This window comes from Adiantum capillus-veneris, chromosome 15 (genome assembly GCF_014529385.1).
Source record: "Adiantum capillus-veneris isolate H3 chromosome 15, ASM1452938v2, whole genome shotgun sequence".
NCBI lineage: Eukaryota > Viridiplantae > Streptophyta > Polypodiopsida > Polypodiales > Pteridaceae > Adiantum > Adiantum capillus-veneris.
Genome location: NC_140945.1, coordinates 134,978,680 through 135,001,717, shown reverse-complemented (window position 1 = coordinate 135,001,717; position 23,038 = coordinate 134,978,680). Strand labels below are relative to the sequence as shown.

The 23,038-nt window shown below is 43.6% G+C and overlaps 1 protein-coding gene across 1 annotated transcript; it reads left to right on the top strand.

Moving 5' to 3' along the window:
• Window positions 1-285: 285 nt before the first annotated feature.
• On the top strand, window positions 286-22,221 carry LOC147441532 (nucleolar protein 56-like). Its single transcript, XM_086483142.1, has 9 exons — window positions 286-444; window positions 536-737; window positions 815-1,029; window positions 1,112-1,269; window positions 1,379-1,566; window positions 1,644-1,896; window positions 20,723-20,871; window positions 20,950-21,126; window positions 21,253-22,221. The coding sequence occupies exons 1-9, from the start codon at window positions 427-429 to the stop codon at window positions 21,603-21,605; spliced, it is 1,713 nt and encodes a 570-aa protein (XP_086339268.1). The 5' UTR covers window positions 286-426; the 3' UTR covers window positions 21,606-22,221.
• Window positions 22,222-23,038: the final 817 nt, after the last annotated feature.

Here is a 23,038-nt window from a genome sequence, read left to right as displayed (position 1 = left end):
CAATGAAAAACGAAGAAACGAAATTCAAAAAAATTGTGTAAAAGGTATTGAGAGAGAGAGACAGAGAGAGACAGAGAGAGGAAAACGCTAAAGACAACTTAGAAGAAAACGCTAAAGAAAAAATGAATGAACAAATAAACACCTATTTATATGGACACAAAAGGTCTTTTGACTTTCCACCTTCATCTATCTTTTCATTTCCTAAACTCACCCTTCACTTATGCACTTAATATGTTTTGAAAGAATTTTTATATTTCTGAGATTGGGAGACCTAATGGATTCCTATTAAGTCATGTTTACTCTTGACAAACTACACTCCTAATCAGAACCCTCTCAACCCTAGGCCTAAACCCATTAAGGTTTGCAGTGAAAAATTCTACTACTATATGTACGCGCTGGTAAGCGACGAGCTTGTGGAGGTTGGCTATGGCGGACGCCCAGCAGGTAGAAAATCTTTCGTTTGCAGTATGGTGATTGCTCGAGGGTCGCCTTTTGTTCTGCTTGTTCGCTAACCGAATCGTTGTTTGGCAAGCAGGCGCTTTATCTTCTCTTTGAGTCAGCTTCAGGTTATGCCCTTTTCCAGGCTTATGGGATAGACGAAATTGGCCAGAATGCAGATGCAGTACAGCAGTCGTTAGTCGACCTCACTAGGTTTGGCAAGGTCGTTAAGTTGGTTGCGTTCAAGCCATTCACCTCTTCTTTGAATGCTTGTGAAGAGTGCAACGCCATCTCTGAAGGTACTTCCCATGTCCTTTCTTTTTCAATTTTGTTTGGCAGCTGCCAATTGTGCCAACAAGTGCTTCGTGCCACATAGGATTGCTCAGTGAAGATCTGTCTAATTTCTTGGAGCTCAACCTTCCGAAGATCAAAGAAGGGAAAAAACCAAAATATTCAGTTGGCGTTGCAGAGCCGAAGCTTGGCTCTCAAATTCTAGAGTCTTTACAGATTCCTTGCCAAAGTAACGAGTTTGTATCTGAGCTACTTCGAGGTGTTCGCTTACATTTTGCAAAATTTATCAAAGATTTGAAGGTATTCTGTTTTTCTATTGTATGAAGTTGATTAAGGGACTTTGTTTGTATAGGCTTATCGAGAGTCTATTTTATTTTTGCAGGATGGGGATCTTGAGAAGGCGCAGCTTGGGCTTAGTCACAGCTATAGTAGGTCCAAGGTCAAGTTTAATGTCAACAGAATTGACAATATGGTTATTCAAGCAATCGCTTTATTAGACACTCTAGACAAAGACATCAATACATTTGGGATGAGGGTCAGGTAGTTTGTTTTTTTCTACAGTAGTTTTTCATGGTACAAAGAATGGAATTTGGGCAAGAAGTCAGTAGTGCTACAGTGAGGACTCATTATGTGTGTGGCTTGCTAACAGAGAATGGTATTCGTGGCACTTTCCTGAGTTAGTAAAGATTGTGAATGACAACTACATCTATGCTAAGGCAGCCACCTTTGTCAAGGACAAGTCAAAGCTTACAGATGATGCTTTACCTGAATTAACTGAGATTGTTGGGGAGGAAGAGAAAGCACGGGAGATAATTGAGGCTGCGAAAGCTTCTATGGGTAAGGCTGGAGATAAGGAAGAACAGTTCTGAGAGTGTGCCATTATTTCTCATCATCTATTTTGATTGTTTGGGCAGGCCAGGATATCTCTGTCATAGACCTTCTGAACATCGAGAGCTTTGCCCAGCGGGTCCTTTCACTGTCGGAGTATAGAAAACAACTCCATTCTTACCTTGTTTCTAAGATGCATGCAATTGCTCCAAATTTGGCGGTTCTTATTGGAGAGATGGTGGGAGCTCGGCTTATCTCTCATGCTGGCAGCCTTACCAATTTGGCTAAATGTCCAGCCTCAACAGTGCAAATACTAGGCGCTGAAAAGGCACTATTCAGGTAATTTAGTGAATTTGTAAGTGGTATTATTGAGCCCAAGGATTGGACATTGTGAAGCTTTTAGGTTAGTTTGGAAGTAGACGCAATTGAATTACGCTCTCGATGTAGGTGCATTTTATGTATAAGGTACATAGTGTAAGGCATTTGGGCTTAGTGTGGCTTGAAGTCTTTAATTAGGATTATATGTATTTTAGAGAACAGGGTCTTTGTTTTGGGTTGAATGGTTCATAAACAATATTTTAGTTGTCATATCTCTGGTGTTACATGACTAGGATATCGCAAAGACATGAAGGGTGGGAAAAAAAAAACAAGGTCAACTGGGTAGCTTGCTAGCTTGGTCAAAAAGTGATTGAAAGATAGAGATCAATGACTAATATTAGATTGTCATTTTAGGCTGTCAAAGATCACTTATTTGTGTTGTCCTTCATTTTTGGGAGAGTAAGACCTAGCTCAATAGAGGACCTGTTTATTTCAAACGTTGTTGAGCAGGTTTCAGAAAATTCGTTTGCTCACGTGGCTTAAGACAACAATTTAACAGTGTGGAGACGGTTCATGTCCGTTTTGGTCCCATTTTTGGCTGCTCACTTGGTTTACGATGGCAATTCAACTTGTAATTACTAGGTAATGGCTCATTCCTTGTCCCGGTTGCTCAAGTGATTAAGCTCTACATTGATCCCTCTATTTTGAGGGATGGGGAGGGTCTTGACTCCCCATCCCTCAAGTGATTGAGCTCTACATTGTTCCCTCAATATTTTGAGGAATGGGGAGGGTCTTGACTCCTCTTGAGCATGGCACTGCTCTACAAAATTGTTTTTGTATAGACTTTGAGTGGTGACTCAGATGGATTTCATATGCCATTTGCTACACCCACCTGACCGGCATGCTACACAATTTCTATCCCTATTGCACGTGATTGAGTTTTGTATATCTCTGAATTAACCTAAGTCCAAGAATCCTTAACAAGTAATTTTTAGTTTATGCTTAGACTTGAAGTTTTTGTTAAAGTTTCACCTTCTGTCTGGTAGTGGCTCTTGTATCTCTTAGAAGAAAATTAGGGAATGAGGGTTGTTTTGTGGCTAGGCCCGTCAGTATGCGAGGTAGATGTTTGTTTCTTGGTTTATGAGCGATGCCAAAAGCAGAGCCCCAAAAGTTGCCAGTAAAAAGCCTTCCAAAAATAAAGCCATTTCTCTCCCAAGCCTTTGCTTAAAATTTTAAAGCAACTTATCAAAAGCTTCTCCTTGCTAGAATTTACGTAGAGCAAAAGCAAGCATTCGTACTGCTGCTCGCAAATCACGAAAAGTAGTCAGCCTGCTGCCGCAAATAGCGTCGCAGATCACAGAGGTCCATACACTGCTGCCACGTGGCAGTGCTGCCAGCCGGGGAGGATGTGTGTGTGCCACTAGAAGGGCCAGCCACGTCACCAATTTGTGACATACCCCCCTCTTGAAAGCATTGTAATCGCCCTCGATTATGCCTGCAAAACAGACAGAGGCCATAAATTGTCTTAGCAGACATTGACTGTTAGTACCGACGCAGTAGGAACACCCATCTGGCACATGTACCAATCAACAGTCACATCACAGGACATCACTTGATATCACAGGACATCACATGATAAATCACATTCAAAATTCATTCGGATCTCAGACTATGACCAATTGGCAAACGTATTTAGCAATCGCATCTAGATCCACTCGAGACCTCATAGATGCCCGATTAACTGATCCTTATTGCAACCATGTCTATCGAGATCTTTCAGACCGAAATACTACAGACATTTCCTCTTTATCAGTTCATGCACTTAGACAAGTCAAGAACAAATCAGTATCATATTATTGGGAATTCCAGTTCATAAAGTCATATAGCAGAATACTGTCGGGGCAATCTGTTGACAAAGGAGTGGAGCGACTCCCCTCTTGTGCATACCCGTTGCACCAAATTCTGCCCAAGCTGAGTTCGGGGTTCTATTTGGAATTAGACTATGCTAAACCAAATGCTTCAAGGTAAAGGTTCACAATCTGAGGAGTATGTGCCAGGTCCTCCTCCTCCATCCACTTCGCATCCAATGCGGGATAGTTCTTGAATTTAACCAAGAACCGCCTTATCATTTTACCTTTTACCTTTCTATCTTTATGTGCCAAAATCTGTTCTAGAACGAGTATCTCCTCGTTTTCCTCCACTTCGGGTTGCTCATCTGGCTCCCCATCATCGAACATTCTCACAAACTGCTGACGTGTCAAAGCCCTAGAGAAGGGAGGCAACTTGCAGATGCCGGCCAAGGGGCCTAAACCCTAAGTAGAACAAGTAAGAGAAGAAGTCCTGCCAACTTATGGGGACCCCGTTCGATGGGGCCCCAAGTGACATAAAGGATTAAATTAAAGCAAGACTCGCACACACACAAATTGATGACGTGGCAGATTTCCAAAAATTGCGTTGGCATGATGATGTGGCAAGCTGTATGGATTTTCACGTTTGCACTGGCTGATGACATGGCAGTTATACGGATTTCCGTAAATTACGTTGACAGCTTTTTGACCAGATGCTTTTGAGTTTGAAGGCTTTTTATTGAAAACTGCGTTTGGGGCCTAGGGCCTTGAAATATGAGGTTAGGGCTCATTCTCTGGCATGCTTCCTGGCGAAGGTGCAGAGTCTGGAGTGCTGGCTTGTACTGTGTTGATGCAATTTAAAGAAATATCGAAAGGGGCGCCAAGGTTTGGGGCCAATACTCTCTGGGGTGGAATTTTGCCACTTTGTGTCGCGTGTCGTCTCTATCTCTCAGTTATGTATTTATTGAAGTGCTAAAAGTCTGTTCAATCTGTTCTTTTCTATTGGCATGTGGTGCTCGTCTTGTGACAGTGGTATTAGAGCATCAGGTGTGTGCTTTTCTGAAAGCATACCGGTCCCACAAAGGAGCAGATAGAGCCAACCCGGACTTTCGGAGTTTATTCGAGGCATCTTCGCACTCCAACCCGTACTTTCTAGAATTTATTCGAGGCATCTTCACACTCCAACCCGGACTTATTAGCCACTCCCACCCTTACTTCATTGCGCATCGGGCGCGCTCCGCTCTCGTCTTCACCGCTCATGTTTTACAGGGCATAAGCTATTAAGATCACTTGCAAGAGAAGGATCCAAGATTTGTTTTTGAGCTGCTGTTTTTCTCAGAGGCAGTGCCATGCAGATGTTGATGTCTATAGCTACCAAGCCGCACACTTCCAAGGATTTGTTAAGCTTTCAAGAAAATTTTTGCCTGAAGTTATATGGTTTCTGACATCTTCCTTTGGAGTGCAACTTCTGGTAGAGTGGGGTATCTTAAATCCTTGCCATGGAACCCTAGCAGATTATAACTTGAAATTTCTCAGCATCTCTTAGTAGATGTCTCTTCACGAGCAGATGACCTTGGAGGTTTACTGCGATTGCTATCTTGGGACTACCATCGCCGCCAAAGAAACATTGTTTGTCCAAGAGCTGATGGACCATGCTGTGCACGGCTACGACCTTATGGAATGAACCTAACCCTAATTTTTGGTGCAGGTTTCAGGATAGAAAGTCAGTCGACTTTTTGAGCTCGGCTGATGTCGATATTGCATTTTAAGAAATCTATCTGAGAACTTGTTTGGTGATCCTGTTTGGAGTTTGTTTAAAATGGATGGTATTTGTTTTGAACATGTCTTGGTGCCGATTTGAATTGTTTGACTCTGGTTTTAATACTGGTTTCAATGATTGGTGATTTTACTCCCGGGTGGAGTAGTGAGAAATGATGTTTGAGAATGCTTGTTCATACTCATGGCCCGGACCCTTGTGGTTATTTGCGGGGGGAGTATTGAATGATTGAAAAGTGCTCTTTTTACTCATGGCTTGGACCCTTGTGGTTATTTACGGGGGGAGTATTGGTGTTGTTACTCATGGCCCGGACCTGGATGGTTATGCGGGAGGAGTATTAAGAAGTCTTGAGCAGTGGTTACTCTCAGCACCTCCAAACGACGCAGACTGCGGTTTGGAGGGCGTTTGGTTGTAAAAGGCCTCTATATCTCATGTTAGGTGCAGCGGAATGGATGTTTGCGCTTTGCTCAAGATGAGTGCTCCGAACTGTGCTCAAGGTTCCTTTTGTTCTTATGGAAGGGAGAGCCTTCCGTTCTTAATGAGAGAATGCTATGATCACAAACAAAGTGAATGGACACTTTGCGAGCAAGTGCATGAGACTGAGAGATAGAGAGAGAAGAGAGATACGACACCAGAGACGTTGTAAAACCCTCGTCCGAAGGCTCCATTCTCGTCGGCGAGAGTGGTCTACTTATGATTGCACAATCGGTACAAATGAATGCAAGTGACTGATGCAAGTTTAGGCTATGTCGACGATGACGTCGGGGATGACGAAGTCGACTTAAGGGCTGAAATCTGCAATCTTTCTACTGCTGTCCAAAAATGCTATGGGCTGAAATCTGCTAATCTTCTATCTGCTGAATTCTGACTCTATGTCGGTGACGATGTCGATGACGACGATGTGACGATGACGCGCTGAAAATGCAGATTTGGGGGCTGTTTTCGGTGGGTCTTTGACGTTGAAAATCTGCAGTTTTAGGGTTGAAAATTGAGGTCTTTACCAGGCTGAATCTGCTACACTTTAGGTGAAAATTACCGGTCTTTATTTGCTGCTGAAATCCAAAAACGCCAATGAATCTGATGATAAAAAACGCTAGCAGCTGTGGTCCTTGCAAAACGCTAGGTGCTGGGTATTGTTGGCGATGCAGATCTGATGCAAAAACGCCAGGTTGGGGATGCTATGCAAAATGGCTAGGTGAGGGAATCTACTGCTTGGAGAGAAAAGTCCACCAAGGTTCTTATGAGAAGTTGCGAGTTAAGCTTGGCTCCTGTTGCCTCTTGTGCCATTGAGTGCTAACTTCGGTTTGCTTATGTATTAACTTACCCAATTTGCCCTACCTACTTTTGTTGGGAAGTCACTTAAATTAATAAGTGAAAAATGCAAAAAATAGGTAAAATAGGCTAAATGCACTGGAAAAATTTCCTAACTGATTCTAATGGATTCTGATGGGAATACTGATGATCATGCTGTGTGCAACCAGAGGATATGTATCTACACTAAGTGACTGGGCATGCACGATCGAATAGACTCACAAAAGTGCCAGATCACTTCTACTCTAGACTGACTGGACTGACTGAACCCTGTTATGTTGTAGCTTGTTCACGGACACATAGGGTTGGATGTGTCACGTGACATCCCCTCCTTTTTAAAGTGAGGTACTGGTATCGAACTATATGGCGTCGAGGGCGATCGCCAATAGCATCCGAAATCCTAGAAGGGACCCCTCGCCGACCCACTGTAACTAAGTCAGACTTTGTAAATAATTAATTTATTTACGAGAAAAGAATTATCTAATTAGTTGTGTGCACACCAGAATAGACCTAGCAGTTCTAAGGCCTAAGGTGAGCTTAAATGCGGGCCACAACACCTCAGAGGGACCTTAACAGAAATTACCCTGAAGCCCTAGTGATTGGGAAATCGGGTCTTCAGAAAGGGGTAAGCAGTAGCCTCAGATTTTAGGCTCAGAAAAATACGCGCGTCAGTACAAGCACATGAATGAGATGGGGTCCTTAGAACAGTGACCCTAAGGCTAACAAAGCTAATAAAGCCTTAGGGTAAGTTTCGTTAAATTAAATTTAACGGTCCGTGCCCGGGCGGGCGGGCGGGCGGCCGGACAAGTGTGAACAGGTAAAGGCGGTGCAGTGCCAGTGCGGCATTGCGCCGGCAAACCTTTGGTGTTCTCATAAAAGAATCATTGGTAGCATTTGTTAGTTAATTGCACATTTTTAATTAATGAGCTAGAAGTTTTTAAAGTCAAAAGTTGAATGGTTTTTAAGTTTTTAAAGTAAGTGTGCCAAGTGGCACACTTACCAATGCAAGCTTTCACTCTCACTCTCACCCTCTCTCTCTTCCTAGCGCTCCCTCTCCTTGATGGCTATTTAGGAGCCCCCCCTCCCCCATTTTCGAGGCTGGCAGTGCACCTACCCTCCCTAATGTGAGCGTGCTCTACGCGGTGGAGCCCTCCATTGAAGCTTGAGAGCAGCCCCTTGCGACATATGTGGTAGCCTTGCGCTCCCATTGTCAAGAACAAGGGATCTCACAGTCATAGACACCTTCCGGTGAAGTTTCATCGCGAGAAGCTGCTGTAGACGCTCTCTTAGCAGAGTGCGGCGGCTGTAATTCTCTGTTTTCAGCCCCTAATCACCTCGATTAGGGCTGTTTTCAGCAGATCAACCATAGAAATTCTCTTCTCTCCTTATCCTAAGCCTACATCAAGTTTGGTGCGATTCCATCGCGAAGAAGACCTCTGTTTCAGCGTAGGGGTGTGCACAGGTAAGAATTTCAGGTTATGTGCAGAAAATTACAGCAAGCATGTGCGTGTGCATTTTGCTTGTTTCTCTTTTGTGTTCGATGCATGAATGAATGAGCATGAAGGCAACACATAACGGAAGATGGACTCTCCTCTGTGAGAGCTTCCGATGAACTGTTTTGGAAGATAGACTCTCTTTTCGAGAGCTTCCAGCCAGTCTCGCAGAAGAGGGGAAATCCCCTAAGCAGAAAGAAAGTGGAAACACTTTCTCAGTCAGTAGTCAGAACTGAACAGAAGAAAGAATAGAGGACGGGCGTATGCCCCGTTCCTGTGCTTGTAAAGATTCTCCCTTAGTAATAAAGATATTCTCTTTATGGGGGGGGACCAGCCCATCTTCTGGTCCCCAATAAAGTGTCAAGCTTTTCCTCTCTCTCTCTCTCTCTCCAATTCTCTTGAGTATTTGAAGTACAATTAAAAGTCAGTTTACGCTTCCGTATTTTTGTGACACCCACTCTGATATGTGGGTCGTACGGTACTTGAACTTCATAAAGGTCTGCAACGCTTGCTTCTTTGGGCCGTGCCAAAAGCGACAAAGTCTTCTGTGGCTCCTTCCTTGCTTCAACTTCGTCAAAAGTCATGCTTCCGTCTTCTTCAAGAATCTCCATGGCTGAAAATTCGTGAAACCATTTCCAACACAAAACCATGAACATACCCATTCCATGTAAAGTGAGTGGAAAAAATATTGTCTTTGCTAAAGACTGTGTATGCAATGTAGATGAACATAGTGATGGAGTGACAACCCGTTCACCAAACATATGCAAATAATGAGATCGAATCTTTCTCTTATGATCTAAAGTAATCCACTGTGGCAATTCACAACGGAAATGCCCATGCTTGGTGCTCATACTTTCATGTGCTCGTTCGGAAAGTGTGTCATGCCAAGGAAGAGACATGGAATGTGACTTCCTTGAATGCATACTTTTCAACTTTTCATGAAAAATCCGGATACATTCGTGCTCATTCATGAGTGAAACGTGCTCAACATACAATGTCATGCCTAGGAAAAGGGATCACATAACGATGTTGACTAAAATACAGGAAACGATCACGAATGAAACATTCAAACAATGTGTGCGTATCAATCATGCGAACACATAATACTTCCTGTGAGGGTTCTTGAGAATGAGGCTCGAGAGCCAAGATCGCTTCTTCCTGAATGATCGAATCGTCCCGTAGGGGTTCTTTGGACCTGAACCCGAAAGCCAAGATCGGTTCTTCGTGATTGATTGAATCTACAACGAGGTTAGCTTCGCTAGAAAAAAGCATCTGCTAACACATCATCCTTGTGAACAATCACATCATCTTCATGCAACTCATCATGCTTGTGAGAAATCACACCTTGATCATGCAAATGATCATGCTTATCTTTGTCATCCAAACCATCATGTAAATCATTCTCATTCAAATCATCATGCTTCTCATAATCATGCAAATTCTTTGTGTCATGCTGTGGAGAAAAAGAGATTGAGAGTCTCCTTCTCCTGAAGCCTTTCGATCTTGTCTTGCATATTAGCAATGAGAGATGGAGAATGAACAATGTCCTCTCCATGAATGACAATAGGAGAATCACTTTCGGCATTGAGAGTTAAAGTGTTAGTCTTAAAATCAATGAGAGCGTCATTATCACGAAACCATCGAATGCCCAAAATCATATCACATCATGAGAGAGGAGAAACAACAAATCTTCTAGTGAAGGCAGCTTGTTGAATTCCAAACAACACATCAAGGCACTCCTTCGTGATGAGAGCGTTCATACCGGGACGAAAGCCAGAGATCTCGATAGGAGATCTCGGACTAACTTCGAGGCGGGCTCTCTCAACAAGAGAGGAACTGATCACATCATGCATACTACCTGGGTCAAACAATATGACAAAACATTGTCCCGACGTACGACCATAACATTTAATGAGAGAATCATCAATGGGAGGGTTAGGGGAAACGTGGGGCATACTCGTATTATTATTCATTGCATTGATAGAGGAAGTGGGTTCTGTGGATTCTTTAGATTTATTCGATTCAAGCTTAGGACACGTTCTTTTTATGTGACCCTTAATGTGACAATGAAAACAACGACCTTCCTTAGAATAAGTGCTTTGCTCTTCCGACGTGATGTATCCTCCTACAATACCTTGTGCTACCTTTTCATCTTGAGTAAGCTTAGGTTTAGCAATTGTGTTAGCCTTACCCTTAGATTCATTGTAAGAATTCTTTTCTGAGAGACTGTTGGAAGATTGGTTAGAAGAGTTACCATTCTTACCGTTCTTACCGTTCTGAGAAGTCTGCGAGGTACTTGTGGAAGTCTTGTTCTCCTTAGGCTTTCCCTTGTTGTGCTTCATTTGGAGTAAGCTTAAGTTTAGCAATTGTGTTAGCCTTACCCTTAGATTCATTGGAAGAATTCTTTTCTGAGAGACTGTTGGAAGATTGGTTAGAAGAGTGACCATTCTTACCGTTCTTACCGTTCTAAGAAGTCTGCGAGGTACTTGTGGAAGTCTTGTTCTCCTTAGGCTTTCCCTTGTTGTGCTTCATCTCCTGTGAGAGAGCAATCGCTACCGCCTTGTTGAGATCGATTGGATCGAAGACTTCTACATCAAACTTGATATAGTCGTCTAATCCAAAAAGAAATGCCTTTTTGTGTTCATCATCCGACTTGCGTAATTGGGTACCTAGCTGCAAAACATGATTAGAAAAAGACATAACCGGCATACCATTTTGCTTGAGAGCGCGCCAATCGTCCTTCAATCGTGCGAGGTACTGAGGTGGCATAAACCGCCTTGAGCTTGTCTTGGAAATCAGCCCAATTGAAGGAAAGGGGCGTGAATTCGTCGGCTTCCTCTAGGTACGCGGCTAGTTGTGCCTCTTGCCATGCGTGGTACCAATTGATGGCATCACCGGCAAGGTACATAGCTTCCGTCAAAACTTTGCTATTTCCCGTCTTCTTAGTTGTCGCAAAATAAGCATTAAATTGATGCAACCAAGAATGAATAACCGTAGCATCCATTTTATCGTCATACTTACTGAAAGTCAACTTCTCTGTGACTGGATGGTTGGAATCCGCATCGTGGCTTGCGCCACTTGAGGAACTCCCATGATCCTTGGGTAGTTGGTGGTTGGGTCTTCGAGGCTAGCACTTGTCGAAGCAATTCTTGAGTGCGTAGCTCTCTTTGAGCTTCACGCTCGGTCTCCAAAGCCAATCTTTGAGTTTCACGCTCGGTCTCCAAAGCCAATCTTTGAGCTGCACGCTCGATCTCCAAGGCCGCGCTTCTTGCCGCCTCGTCCGCCTTTCTTTGTTGTTTCCGCTCTTTGCGTGCGTCGCGCTCGAGCTTCTTGTTTGTCCATCATGGCCATCATCTGCTTGACCATTTCCTCTGTAGGGTTTGGTACACTTAGTGGCGTAGATGGCGAAGGGGGAGGGTCGAAAAAATCTCTTGGTGGGGAAATTCTTCGTCGCCTCTCTCATGCTCATCACCTGTATGCGAAGTATCCATTCTGCTTCGGGTGACGACCATGCACTATGATCCTTGGTCCTTAAGTCCACGAGGAACTTGGGTTCTTGAGGGTCTTGGGTTCTTGAGGATCTTGGGGTTCTTGAGGATCTTGGGGTTCTTGAGGTTTTCTTTCGCTTGCAAATCGCGTTTGAGAAGGATCTTCTCTTCACCCGAGTTCTACTCTTTTCCGTGGGCGCGCCCCTTAGCGGCCTTGCGCTCACACCAAGGTTGCTTTTTCCCACCTCACGTCGATTGGCCGGCCGCTAAGTGCACGGTTCGCTCTCAATGAGTGAAAAGAGAGACAAGGGGAGGCTGGACAAGCCCTTCTTTCTTGGGATTCCTGTCACTCTTCAACAAAACACGATTAGGAATTGATACGCCCAAGCGAACTTGGGTTCGTGCGACCTCAACAAGCAAAAAAATTCTTGTGGTTCTTTCCTTGAGTGATACAGAACACTGCCAAAGCTCTGATATCAATGTCAGCTGCAGCGGAATGAATGTTTGCGCTTTGCTCAAGATGAGTGCTCCGAACTGTGCTCAAGGTTCCTTTTGTTCTTAAGGAAGGGAGAGCCTTCCGTTCTTAATGAGAGAATGCTATGATCACAAACAAAGTGAATGGACACTGTGCGAGCAAGTGTATGAGATTGAGAGGTAGAGTGAGAAGAGAGATACGACACCACAGACGTTGTAAAACCCTCCTCCGAAGGCCCCACTCTGATCGGTGAGAGTGGTCTACTTATGATTGCACAATCTGGTACAAATGAATGCAAGTGACTGATGCAAGTCTAGGCTATGTCGACGATGACGACGGGGATGACAAAGTCGACCTAAGGGCTAAAACTGCAATCTGTCTACTGCTGTCCAAAAACGCTATGGGTTGAAATCTGCTAATCTTCTATCTGCTGAATTCTGACTCTATGTCGGTGACGATGTTGCTAAATTGGCTTTTTCTGACAGAAAAATAATTCTAAATGAATTATTGGATTTATAAGTGAGAGGGTTTTCTCGCTTGGAACACCAAGAAATTAATTCTAAATGAATTATTGGAATTTCAAGTGAGAGGGTTTTTCTCACTGGAGACATCCGAGTACAGAGTATTCCTAGTGCGTCATTCAAAGTAATGACGGGAGCACTGTGAACGGGAATATCTGTAAGGCCACCAAGAACGGGTACTCCTGATGCGTCGTCGGATGGGTGACAGGGAGCATCGGGAAGAAGTATCCGACCATCCGGGAATGGACATCTTTGATGCGTCATAGGATGGGTGACATAGAGCATCGTGAAGGAGATTGTACCGTAAGTTTGGTAGGAAAGGACTAGGTGATGGGTATTCCTGATGCGTCACAAGGTGGGTGACGGGTGCATCGGAAAGGGGATATCCATAGTCGAGAGGAAATTCGAACTGGAAAAGAGGAATACGCGTAAAGACGTAAGCACAAGAATAAAGATGGGTTCTGAGAAGCCTTTCTTAAAAAGCGGAATATTTTAACGAGTTTTTCGGGAAGAGCAGACGCTTTCTTGCGAGGAATCTATGTTTGCATTGCATTCGTGCATGTGGTTGCATCCAGGGACGCCTGGGAAGTGCTGTGAAAGCATTGTTTTTAAATTATAAGGTTTTATTGAGTTTTTGGGCAGATTCAGACCAATTTTAAAAATATGCCGGCCGTCCACTTATTAATAAGTGGGCAGCCACTTAGAAAATAAAGCAACAAAACCAGCCAGCGAATTCTCTCTCCCTATTTCGGGTCGAACAGAAAAAAAAAAAAAACAAAAAAAAAAACGGCCGCGATCTCTCCGTGAGCAGCTATTCGTGCCGTGGTGAAGAAGCTATAAAAGCACCACATGCCCTCACTGAAGTGGGTTACCAACGCCAGCAAGAGAAGACTCTGTCGCCGGAAGATGCGAGAGATCGCGCGAGACTACGAAGCACGGAAGTCGTTTTCCCACGCAAGAGCGACAGGTATTTATTGTGGATTCGCCATATGAATTGTTGTCGCGTGTTTGCGTGTGTGTTTGCAGGTACTTCATCGCGAAGGAGAAGCGAGAAGGCTTCGGCCTACGCTTTGGAATTCCGTAAACGGAATTCGGAAATTGGCTGCGGAGTCTCAACTCCGAGTACATACGGAAAAAGGATTGAGAGCTTGTCTCTCGGATTTCCCTTACGGGAAGGAACGACCATCGAGTCAGAGATTTAGAACGGAGGGGTTTTCTCCGGTTCTTGTGCTTGTAAAAAGATTCTCCCTAATAAAGAATTCTCTTTAAGGGGGGGGACCAGCCCATCTTTTGGTCCCCAGTATTGTGTCGATCTTCTCACTCTCTCTCTCACACTATCTATTTCTCTCTACATCCTTTGGCTTCAGTATTAAGTGATAAATTCTATTTATCTGAGTATATTTTATATTGTTATGCGCTCCCGTTTGTGACAGACGATGTCGATGATGATGATGCGTTGACGACGCGCTGAAAACGCAGATTTGGGGGCTGTTTTCGGTGGGTCTTTGAGGCTGAAAATATGTAGTTTTAGGGCTGAAAACTGAGGTTCTTCAAGGCTGAAAACTGAGGTCTTTACCAGGCTGAATTTGCTACACTTTAGGTGAAAATTGCCGGTCTTTATCTGCTGCTGAAATCCAAAAACGCCAATGAATCTGATGATAAAAAACGCTAGCAGTTGTGGTCCTTGCAAAAACGCTAGGTGCTGTGTGCTATTGGCGATGCAGATCTGATGCAAAAACGCCAGACTGGGGATGCTATGCAAAAACTCTAGGCGAGGGAATCTGCTACTTGGAGGGAAAAGTCCACCAAGGTTCTTGTGAGAAGTTGCCTGCTGAGCTTGGCTCTTGTTGCCTCTTCTGCCATTGAGTGCTAACTTGGGTTTGCTTATATATTAACTTACCCAATTTGCCCGACCACCTTTTGTTGGGAAGTCACTTAATTAAGAAGTGAAAAATGCCAAAAAATAGGTAAAATGGGCTAAATGCACTGGAAAAATCCCCTAACTGATTCTAATGGATTCTGATGGGAATATTGATGATCATGCTGTGTGCAACCAGAGGATATGCATCTACACTAAGTGACTGGACATGCATGGTCTACGAATAGACTCACAAAAGTGCCAGATCACCTCTAATCTAGACTAACTGGACTGATTGAACCCTGTTATGCTGTAGCTTGTTCACGGACACATAGGGTTGGATGTGTCACGTGACATCTCATGGCCCGTACCTTTTTAGGTTATTTGCAAGAGAAGTGATGAGGGAGTCGTTGAACAGCTCATGGCCTGCACCTGAATGGTTATTTGCAGGGGGAGTGTTCATCGGCGGCTTTATGTTTCTACGTCTTGTAACATGCATATGTGAGCATTTGTGTTGCATTGTGATGTGCCAACCACTCAATATTCCTAATTGGATGAGATTTTGTGGGTATGTAATTTTAGTGCATCAAGACACCCGTGGAAGATCAGTACGGTCTGGGTGTGATGGCTAATTTTACTACGCCGGAATATCAAGAGTTCCGATTTGGACGAAAGGAGAAGCTAACTCCTTGATCAAAAGAGCTGAAATAAGAAGCTAACTCTTTAACGAAAAGAGCAAATTGATTGTCCTTCAGAATGACCCTCAGAAATTTTTGAGCTAACTTGAGTTGGTTGCAAAGATGCTGTAATCGTGGACGATTGCTCTCTTTCAAGAAGGGAAGATCTCGCAAAGTGCTGACGTGTCAAAGCCCTTGAGAAGGAAGGTAACTTGTAGATGTCGGCCAAGGGGCCTAAACCCTAAGTAGAACAAGTAACGGAAGAGAAAGTCCTATCAACTTATGGGGACCCCGTCCGATGGGGCCCCAAGTGACATAAAGGATTAAAATAAAGCAGGACCCGCACACACAAGCAAACCGATGACGTGGTAGATTTCCAAAAATTGCGCTGCCATGATGACGTGGCAAGTCTACGGATCTTCGCGTTTTGCTCTGATCGATGACGTGGCAGCTTTACGGATTTTCGTAAATTACGTTGGCAGCTTTTTGGCTTTGCTTTTGGACCAGATACTTTTGAGTTTGAAGGCTTTTTACTGAAAACTGCTTTTGGGGCCTAGGGCCTTTAAATATGAGGTCAGGGCTCGTTCTCTGGCATGCTTCTTGGCGAAGGTGTAGAGTCTGGAGTACCGGCTTGTACTGTGTTGATGCAATATAAAGAAATACCGAAAGGGACGCCAAGGTTTGGGGCGAATACTCCCTGGGGTGGAATTCAGCCACTCCGTGTTGCGTGTCGTCTCTATCTCTCAGTTCTGTATTTATTGAAGTGCTAAAAGTCTGTTCAGTTTGATCTTTTCTATTGGCACGTGGTGCCCGTCTTGTGACAGGCACATCGTCTTTAAAAGGCTTCAGGAGACTCACATGAAAAGCATATTGAATCCTCCAAGTATCGGGCAGCTTCAGTCTAAAGGAGACATCATTTATCTTTTCGGAAATCTGGAAAGGTCTATAGTATCTCATGCTAAGCTTTGGAAAAAGCCACTCCTTTCCCTTCTTCTTTCTCAGGCGTGCCTTCTCAAAACGTAAGAGCACCCAATTGTTCTCCTTTAATTTCAATTTGCGACGATGTCTATCTGTTGCCTTTTTCTGTCTTTCCTGAGGTTTCTCCAAAGCTTCCCGGACCTTGGCAAAAGCAGTGTCCAAGTCCCGTGTGTACTCGTCGCCTTAAAAAATCTTATCTTTCGTGCTTAGGAAGGGTGGAACCTTCGTAGCACCTTCAATAATGTCAAATGGTGCCTTCCCCGTCGAAGAGTGAATTGTGTTATTGTAGGCAAATGCCACCAAGGGCAAGTACTTTACCCATTGAGTCTTCTGATCCAAGATGAAGACTTCAATAAACCTAGTACGATTTAATTTGCAATTTCTGATTGCCCATCTGTCTGCGGGTGGAAAGATGACGATAACTGCAACCGCGTGTCAATGTTCTCCCAAAATACCTTCCAAAACAAACTCGTGAATCTGGGGTCTCTGTCGGATCAGAACATCAGGCGTGTGCTTTTCTAAAAGCATACCGGTCCTACCAAAGAGCAAACAAAGCAAGATCGTAGTTTCAAAGCTCATTGGGATAGAAATTTTAGCTAATCGCACTTCCAAAGCCCATTGGAATGGAAATTTTAGCTTCGTGCTCCGACCTCGGACTTTTTAGCCACTCCCACCCTTACTTCATCGCGCATCGGACGCGCTCCGGTCTTCACTGCTCATGTCTTACAGGGCATAAGCCATTAAGATCACTTACAAGAGAAAGATCCAAGATTTGTTTGAGCTGTTGTTTTTCTCAGAGGCAGTCCCATGCAGATGTTGATGTCTATAGCTACCAAGCCGCACATTCCAAGGACTTGGCAAGCTTTCAAGAAATTTTTTTTGCTCGAAGTTATATGGTTTCTTACATCTTCCTTCGGAGTGCAACTTCAGGCAGACTGGGGTATCCTGAAATGCTTGCCATGGAAACCCTAGCAGATTATAACTTGAAATTTCTCGACATCTCTTAGTAGATGTCTCTTCACGAGCAGATTACCTTGGAGGTCCAATGCATTAGCTATCTTGGGACTACCATCACCGCGAAAAAAAAACATTGTTTGTCCAAGAATTGATGGACCATGCTGTGTTTGGCTACGACCTTATGGAATGAAACTAACCCTAATTTTTGGTGCAGGTTTCAGGATGGAAAGTCAGTTGACTTTTCGAGCTCGACTGATGTCGAGATTGCATTTTAAGTTTGAAATTTGTATGAGAACTTGTTTGGTGATCCTGTTGAAATTTTTGTTTGAAATGGATGGTATCTGTTTTAAACCTGTTTTGGTGCCGATTTGAAATGTTTGACTCTAGTTTTAATACTGGTTTCATTGATTGGTGATTTTACTCCCGGGTGGAGAAGTGAGAAATACTGTTTTGGTATTGTTTGAACCTCAGAAGGACGAAGGCCGACGCCTGGGGAGCGTTTCGTTGTATGTTTGAAAACCTCGGAACGACGTCGGCCGACGTCTGGGGAGCGTTCCGTTGTATGCTAGAAAACCTCCGAACAACGCAAGCCGATGCCTAGGGAGCGTTTGGTTGTATGCTTGTGAAATAATTGTTATTGTGACTCCCGGCTCGGACCTGGATGGTTCTGCGAAAGGAGGATTAAGAAGTCTGAGCAATGGTTACTCTCAGCACCTCCAAACGACGCAAGCTGCGGTCTGGGGGGCGTTTGGTTGTAAAAGGCCTTTATATCTCCCGGCCCGGACCTTTTTAGGTTATGCGGGAGGAGTGATGAGAGAGTCGATGAATATCATCCCGGCTCGGACCTGGATGGTTATGCGGGAGGAGTATTAAGAAGTCTGAGCAGTGGTCACTCTCAGCACCTCCAAACGACGCAGGCTGCGGTCTGGGGGACATTTGGTTGTAAAAGGCCACTATATCTCCCGGCCCGGACCTTTTTAGGTTATGCGGGAGAAGTGATGAGGGAGTCTTTGAATATCTCCCGGCTCGGACCTTGTTAGGTTATGCGGGAGGAGTGTTCATCGACGGCTTTATGTTTCTATGTTTTGTAACATGCATATGTGAGCATTTGTGTTGCATTGTGATGTGCCAACCACTGAATATTCCTAATTGGATGAGATTTTGTGGGTATGTAATTTTAGTGCATCAAGACACCTGTGGAAGATCAGTGTGGTCTGGGTGTGATGGCTAATTTTACTACGCCGGAATATCAAGAGTTCCGATTTGGACGAAAGGAGAAGCCACCTCCTTGATCAAAAGAGCTGAAAAGAGAAGCCAACTCCTTGATCAAAAGAGCAGAAAGGAGAAACTAACTCCTTAACAAAAAGAGCAAAATGATTGTCCTTCGGGATGACCCTCGGAAATTTCTGAGCTAACTTGAGTTGTTTTGCAGATATGCTGTAATTGCGGACGATTACTCTCTTTCAAGAAGGGGAGATGTCACAAACTGTTGATGTGTCAAAGCCCTAAAGAATGGAGCCAACTTACAGATGCCGGTCGGGGCCTAAACCCTAAAAAGAACAAGTAAAAAAGGAAGAAGTCCTACCAACTTATGGGGACCCCGTCCGATGGGGCCCCAAGTGACATAAACGATTAAAATAAAGCAAGACCCACACACACATACATGCAAAACTTGATGACGTGGCAACTGTACGGATGCTCCGCATTTTGCGTTGACTACTAACGTGGCAATTGTATGGAATTCCGCAAAACGCGCCGGCAGCTTTTTGGCATTGCTTTTGGACCAGAAGCTTTTAAGTTTTGAAGGCTTTTCATGTAAATTGCTTTTGGGGCCTAGGGCTTTTAAATATGAGGCCATGGGCTCATTCTCGAGTATGCTTCCTGGAGAAGGTGCAGAGTTTGGAGTACCTGCTTGTACTCTATTGATGCAAATAAAGAAATACCGAAAGGGGCGCCAAGGTTTGGGGCCAATACTCTCTAGGGTGGAATTCCGCCACTCCGTGTCGCATGTCGTCTCTCTCTCTCTCTCTCTCTCTCTCTCTCTCTCTATGCTCGTCTCCCTCATTGTGTTGAGTTCAATTAGTACAGTAACCTTGTATTCGTGCGAAGTACTAGATCGGAGTGAAAATCCTTAACACTAGGTTTGTGTTTGAGCCCCAATAGTGGCTTGACACCTCATTCTATGAAATTGGCTCTAAGATTGGTTGTTTTTCAAAAAACCATGAGCATAGGATATCATTGAGGTCCTATCACTTAAGAGGAACGAATTGGTATACCATGTATCCTAAAAAGTGCAAAAAAAAACACTAATTTTTTAATTATAGTAAAAGCCACTAAACTGGCTGTTAAATTTGATAGCATACACTTTTTTTAGGCTTGAAATAAGTCGACAGTCTTTTTTCTAGACATAGTATATGCATAGATTCTCATTATATACATATCCATGTATTCTTAATAAAAGTTTCAATGTGCTTTGAAGGTTGTAAGGGGTCTTCATTGGATATCAAAACGTTTGAGCCATTTTTACTCGATTGTACTTAAAAGATGGCTCTTGAGAAATATTAATTTTATATAAAATTATTTATTTCTATTTTTTTCAACTCCCCACATGCCTTGAGAACAAATTCTTGAAAGGTATTTACAAAAAAGTTGCTTATAGCCACAATAGTGGCTTGTGTACACTCAACTCTAGTGTTAAACCCTTCCGCTACACCAGACATGCCCAATGTGATCTATTTATTTATTTTGACATTTTGAGTTTTTATTTTGAAGTTACCCGGAAAAGGAAATCGGAACGGGGAATGGGGAACGGCAATGAGCATGAAATGCCATTCCCTGTTACGGATACTCATGTCTGAAACAAGGAATGTGGATTCAGAATGGGAAGCTAGAATTGGAACGGACCCACTTCTTGAATTGCCCGCGACCCAGACCCAGGTCTTCTAAGTGTTCATGCTTCCTTGGCAGTTATAGTTTTGTGTACCTGCTGCTTTTCCTCGTTATATCCATCGGCAAATTTTTTGGTGATGACAGTTGTCTTCATCATCGACAGAGACCCTTCCTCTGTGGTTTCACATTTTCATGGCTGCAGATGGTACTTTTGGTGGCCTTTTGCCCGACATCAAACAGCTACCCCTTTCTCGCTGATACTTTTGGAACTTCTCTTGGAATTTTGGAGCATATCGTTGAGAGTACTCTTGGTGGGAACTGCCCATTTTTCAGAGGCAGCTGTTGTTTTCTCACCCTCTAGCACTTTTTCCTCTCTTCAGGAGAGGTTTTTCCCCCCTCTGCTAAGGTCTTTGATACCTGTGACTGCTTCGCCATACTGCTGAAACTACTTGAAGTTTTCTTCAAAATCAAGTGCTCTTTTGATGTATCATGGTGTTTTGATATAGGTTAGGAAATGAATGTGAATGTTCAGTCCTTGTAAGTTTTTGTTATAATACAGCTTCGTGCACGTTCCAGGGCCTTGAAAACGAAAGGGAATACCCCCAAATATGGACTTATTTTTCACTCATCTTTCATTGGGCGAGCAAGCGCACGGAACAAGGGGCGTATCTCTCGGTACCTTGCAAATAAGTGCTCACTGGCCTCTCGCATAGACTGTTTCTCTGGTTTGTTCTTCAGGTCTTTAAGCCCTTTCTGCTTTTTGGTTCTGCTTGTGAGGTTTTTTTGCCACTCTTTTTCTGCAGAGATCAGCTCAAGTGTGTTTGGAGAAAAGCTTAGAGAACAAGTGGAAGAGAGGCTGGTTTTTTATGATAAGGGTGTTGCACCTCGAAAAAATGTCGATGTTATGAAAGAGGCGTTAGCTGCTGCAATGAATGGGACTGATGCAATTGATGATGAGCCAGTATCAGAGGATGAAACGAGTAAGTGGTGTCATTGAAGTGTTGGGTCCTTGTGCAAAGGCCAACTTTGTGTGGCTTTCTGTTGAAGTTATTTGTGACCAAACTTAGCTTAGTGTTTGAGAAAGTGAGCCTTTGTCCTGGTCACAGAAAGCGAGAAGAAGAAAAAGAAAAAGAAAAGGAAGAGCACAGACATGGAGATCGATTCAGTGAATGGAGCGATTGAAGAAGACATGGGTGTTTCGGCAACACCAGAGAAGTCTGAGAAGAAGAAAAAGAAGAAAAAGTCAAAGGAGGGTGCTGACACTGAAGGGGAACTAGAGGTTGACGCAAAAGAGGTGGAAACACCACAAATAGAAACTTCACAGAAGAAGAAGAAAAAGAAGGGGAAAGATACAGATAATGGCATGGAAGTGGAGGTTGACATGAAAGATGTGGAAACTCTACAAGCTGGCTCTTCCAAAAAGAAGAAGAAAAAAGCACCCAAGGAAGCTGATGCATAGGCTCCAAGCACGGCGCTTGGCAAGGTAGAGCAGTTGGAATCCCTAAACAGGGTTCGTTTCTCGGCAAACATGGGGTGTGTAATATGGTGCCATGAGCTTTTGTGATCAAGGTGGATTTGGAGAAGTTCTGCATCTCTTAGCTCATGTCACATGACCTCTGCATAATAGTTTTGTCGTGTAGTGCTTGTTTCGTGGCGTTCTTGTCAGCCTCTTTACCGTGGTGCTTCCAAGCTTGAGAAGCTTGTTATGCTCTTTTTGCTTCCAGAATACATCCCCAAAAACGATTGGCAGAACCTCATCCTCCATATGGCAATTCTGTCCTCTTGAAGGCTTCGTAATTGTACGACTGACTGCTCTTTCAATGGAGACATTGTGCCAGAAAAAAGGAGAACTGAGGTGTTCTTTGCTGGGAAGGCAGATGGAGTCATCGTTTTTTTTTTCCAGAGAACTTGGAGAAAGAGCATTTTATTGAGTGTCAATATGCTATCACTGTGTTCTCGTTCTGTCAAATATGAGAATCCAGTGAGTAGGGAATTGAGTTAATGACATGCTCTGAACGAGCTGTGTAAAGGAAGCTGCCCTTCTCAAGATTTAGTGGTGAACTGCGTTTTGTTTTTGTAGACTTGTCATGGCTTCTCAACATCTGGATTATTGCGTATCATATTAAATAGTTTCCCATCTGTTTACAATCAAACATGCACTTGGGGGTAAAATTACATTCTAGGTGTGAGTTTGTTTGAGCTCCGAGTATTTGCAATGGTGGGCGAGTGGAACCGTGAGTTACCTTCTTGCATCTTTATCATATCACAAATAAGAATGGATTTACAGCAAAAAGCCAATGTTTATTAGTTCTTGTTGGGTGCTATGAAATTTTGCATATTAAAAAATCGGGTTTGGTTGTCCGCGTCAAGGGCTGCCCGTTGATGGTCTATCTTATGTGGTCAAATATTCGCAATACCACCTGTCATTCGAAAAAGTCAAGGACCATTTGCAACTTGGGATGGTTGCTCAAGTGAGACTCTACAATTTTGTCAGCCAAGGAGAAATAGCAAAAATTTCTTCTTTGGGAGTAGTGTTGCACGCCCGATATTCGAGTACCCTAGAATAGTCACAACTAGCACACATACATGGTGATCTTTTTTTGAGCCAGATTCTGATGACAAAGGGGGATTGACAATTAACAATGCGAAATTGCACCTGATTACGGTTGGGCTCCGATAACAGCCCCCAATTTACTCCAAATGCCTTATATTACAACAGAATGCTCCATAGTGCCACATATTTCAATAATTACATGTGGGTGTAGTGGCTAGAGCGCTTGGGTTGTAAGGGAGGGGTGGTTGGTTAGAAGCCCTGCTTGAGTAACAATCTAACCTACACAAACTCACATGTGAACATAATGTTTGTCTACCACCCACCTTAGCTAGCATGAT

Coding starts and splice junctions, on each gene's coding strand:
- LOC147441532 (XM_086483142.1), top strand. Junction 1,030..1,111: donor AATTTATCAAAGATTTGAAG/GTATTCTGTTTT, acceptor TTATTTTTGCAG/GATGGGGATCTTGAGAAGGC. Junction 1,270..1,378: donor ACATTTGGGATGAGGGTCAG/GTAGTTTGTTTT, acceptor GCTTGCTAACAG/AGAATGGTATTCGTGGCACT.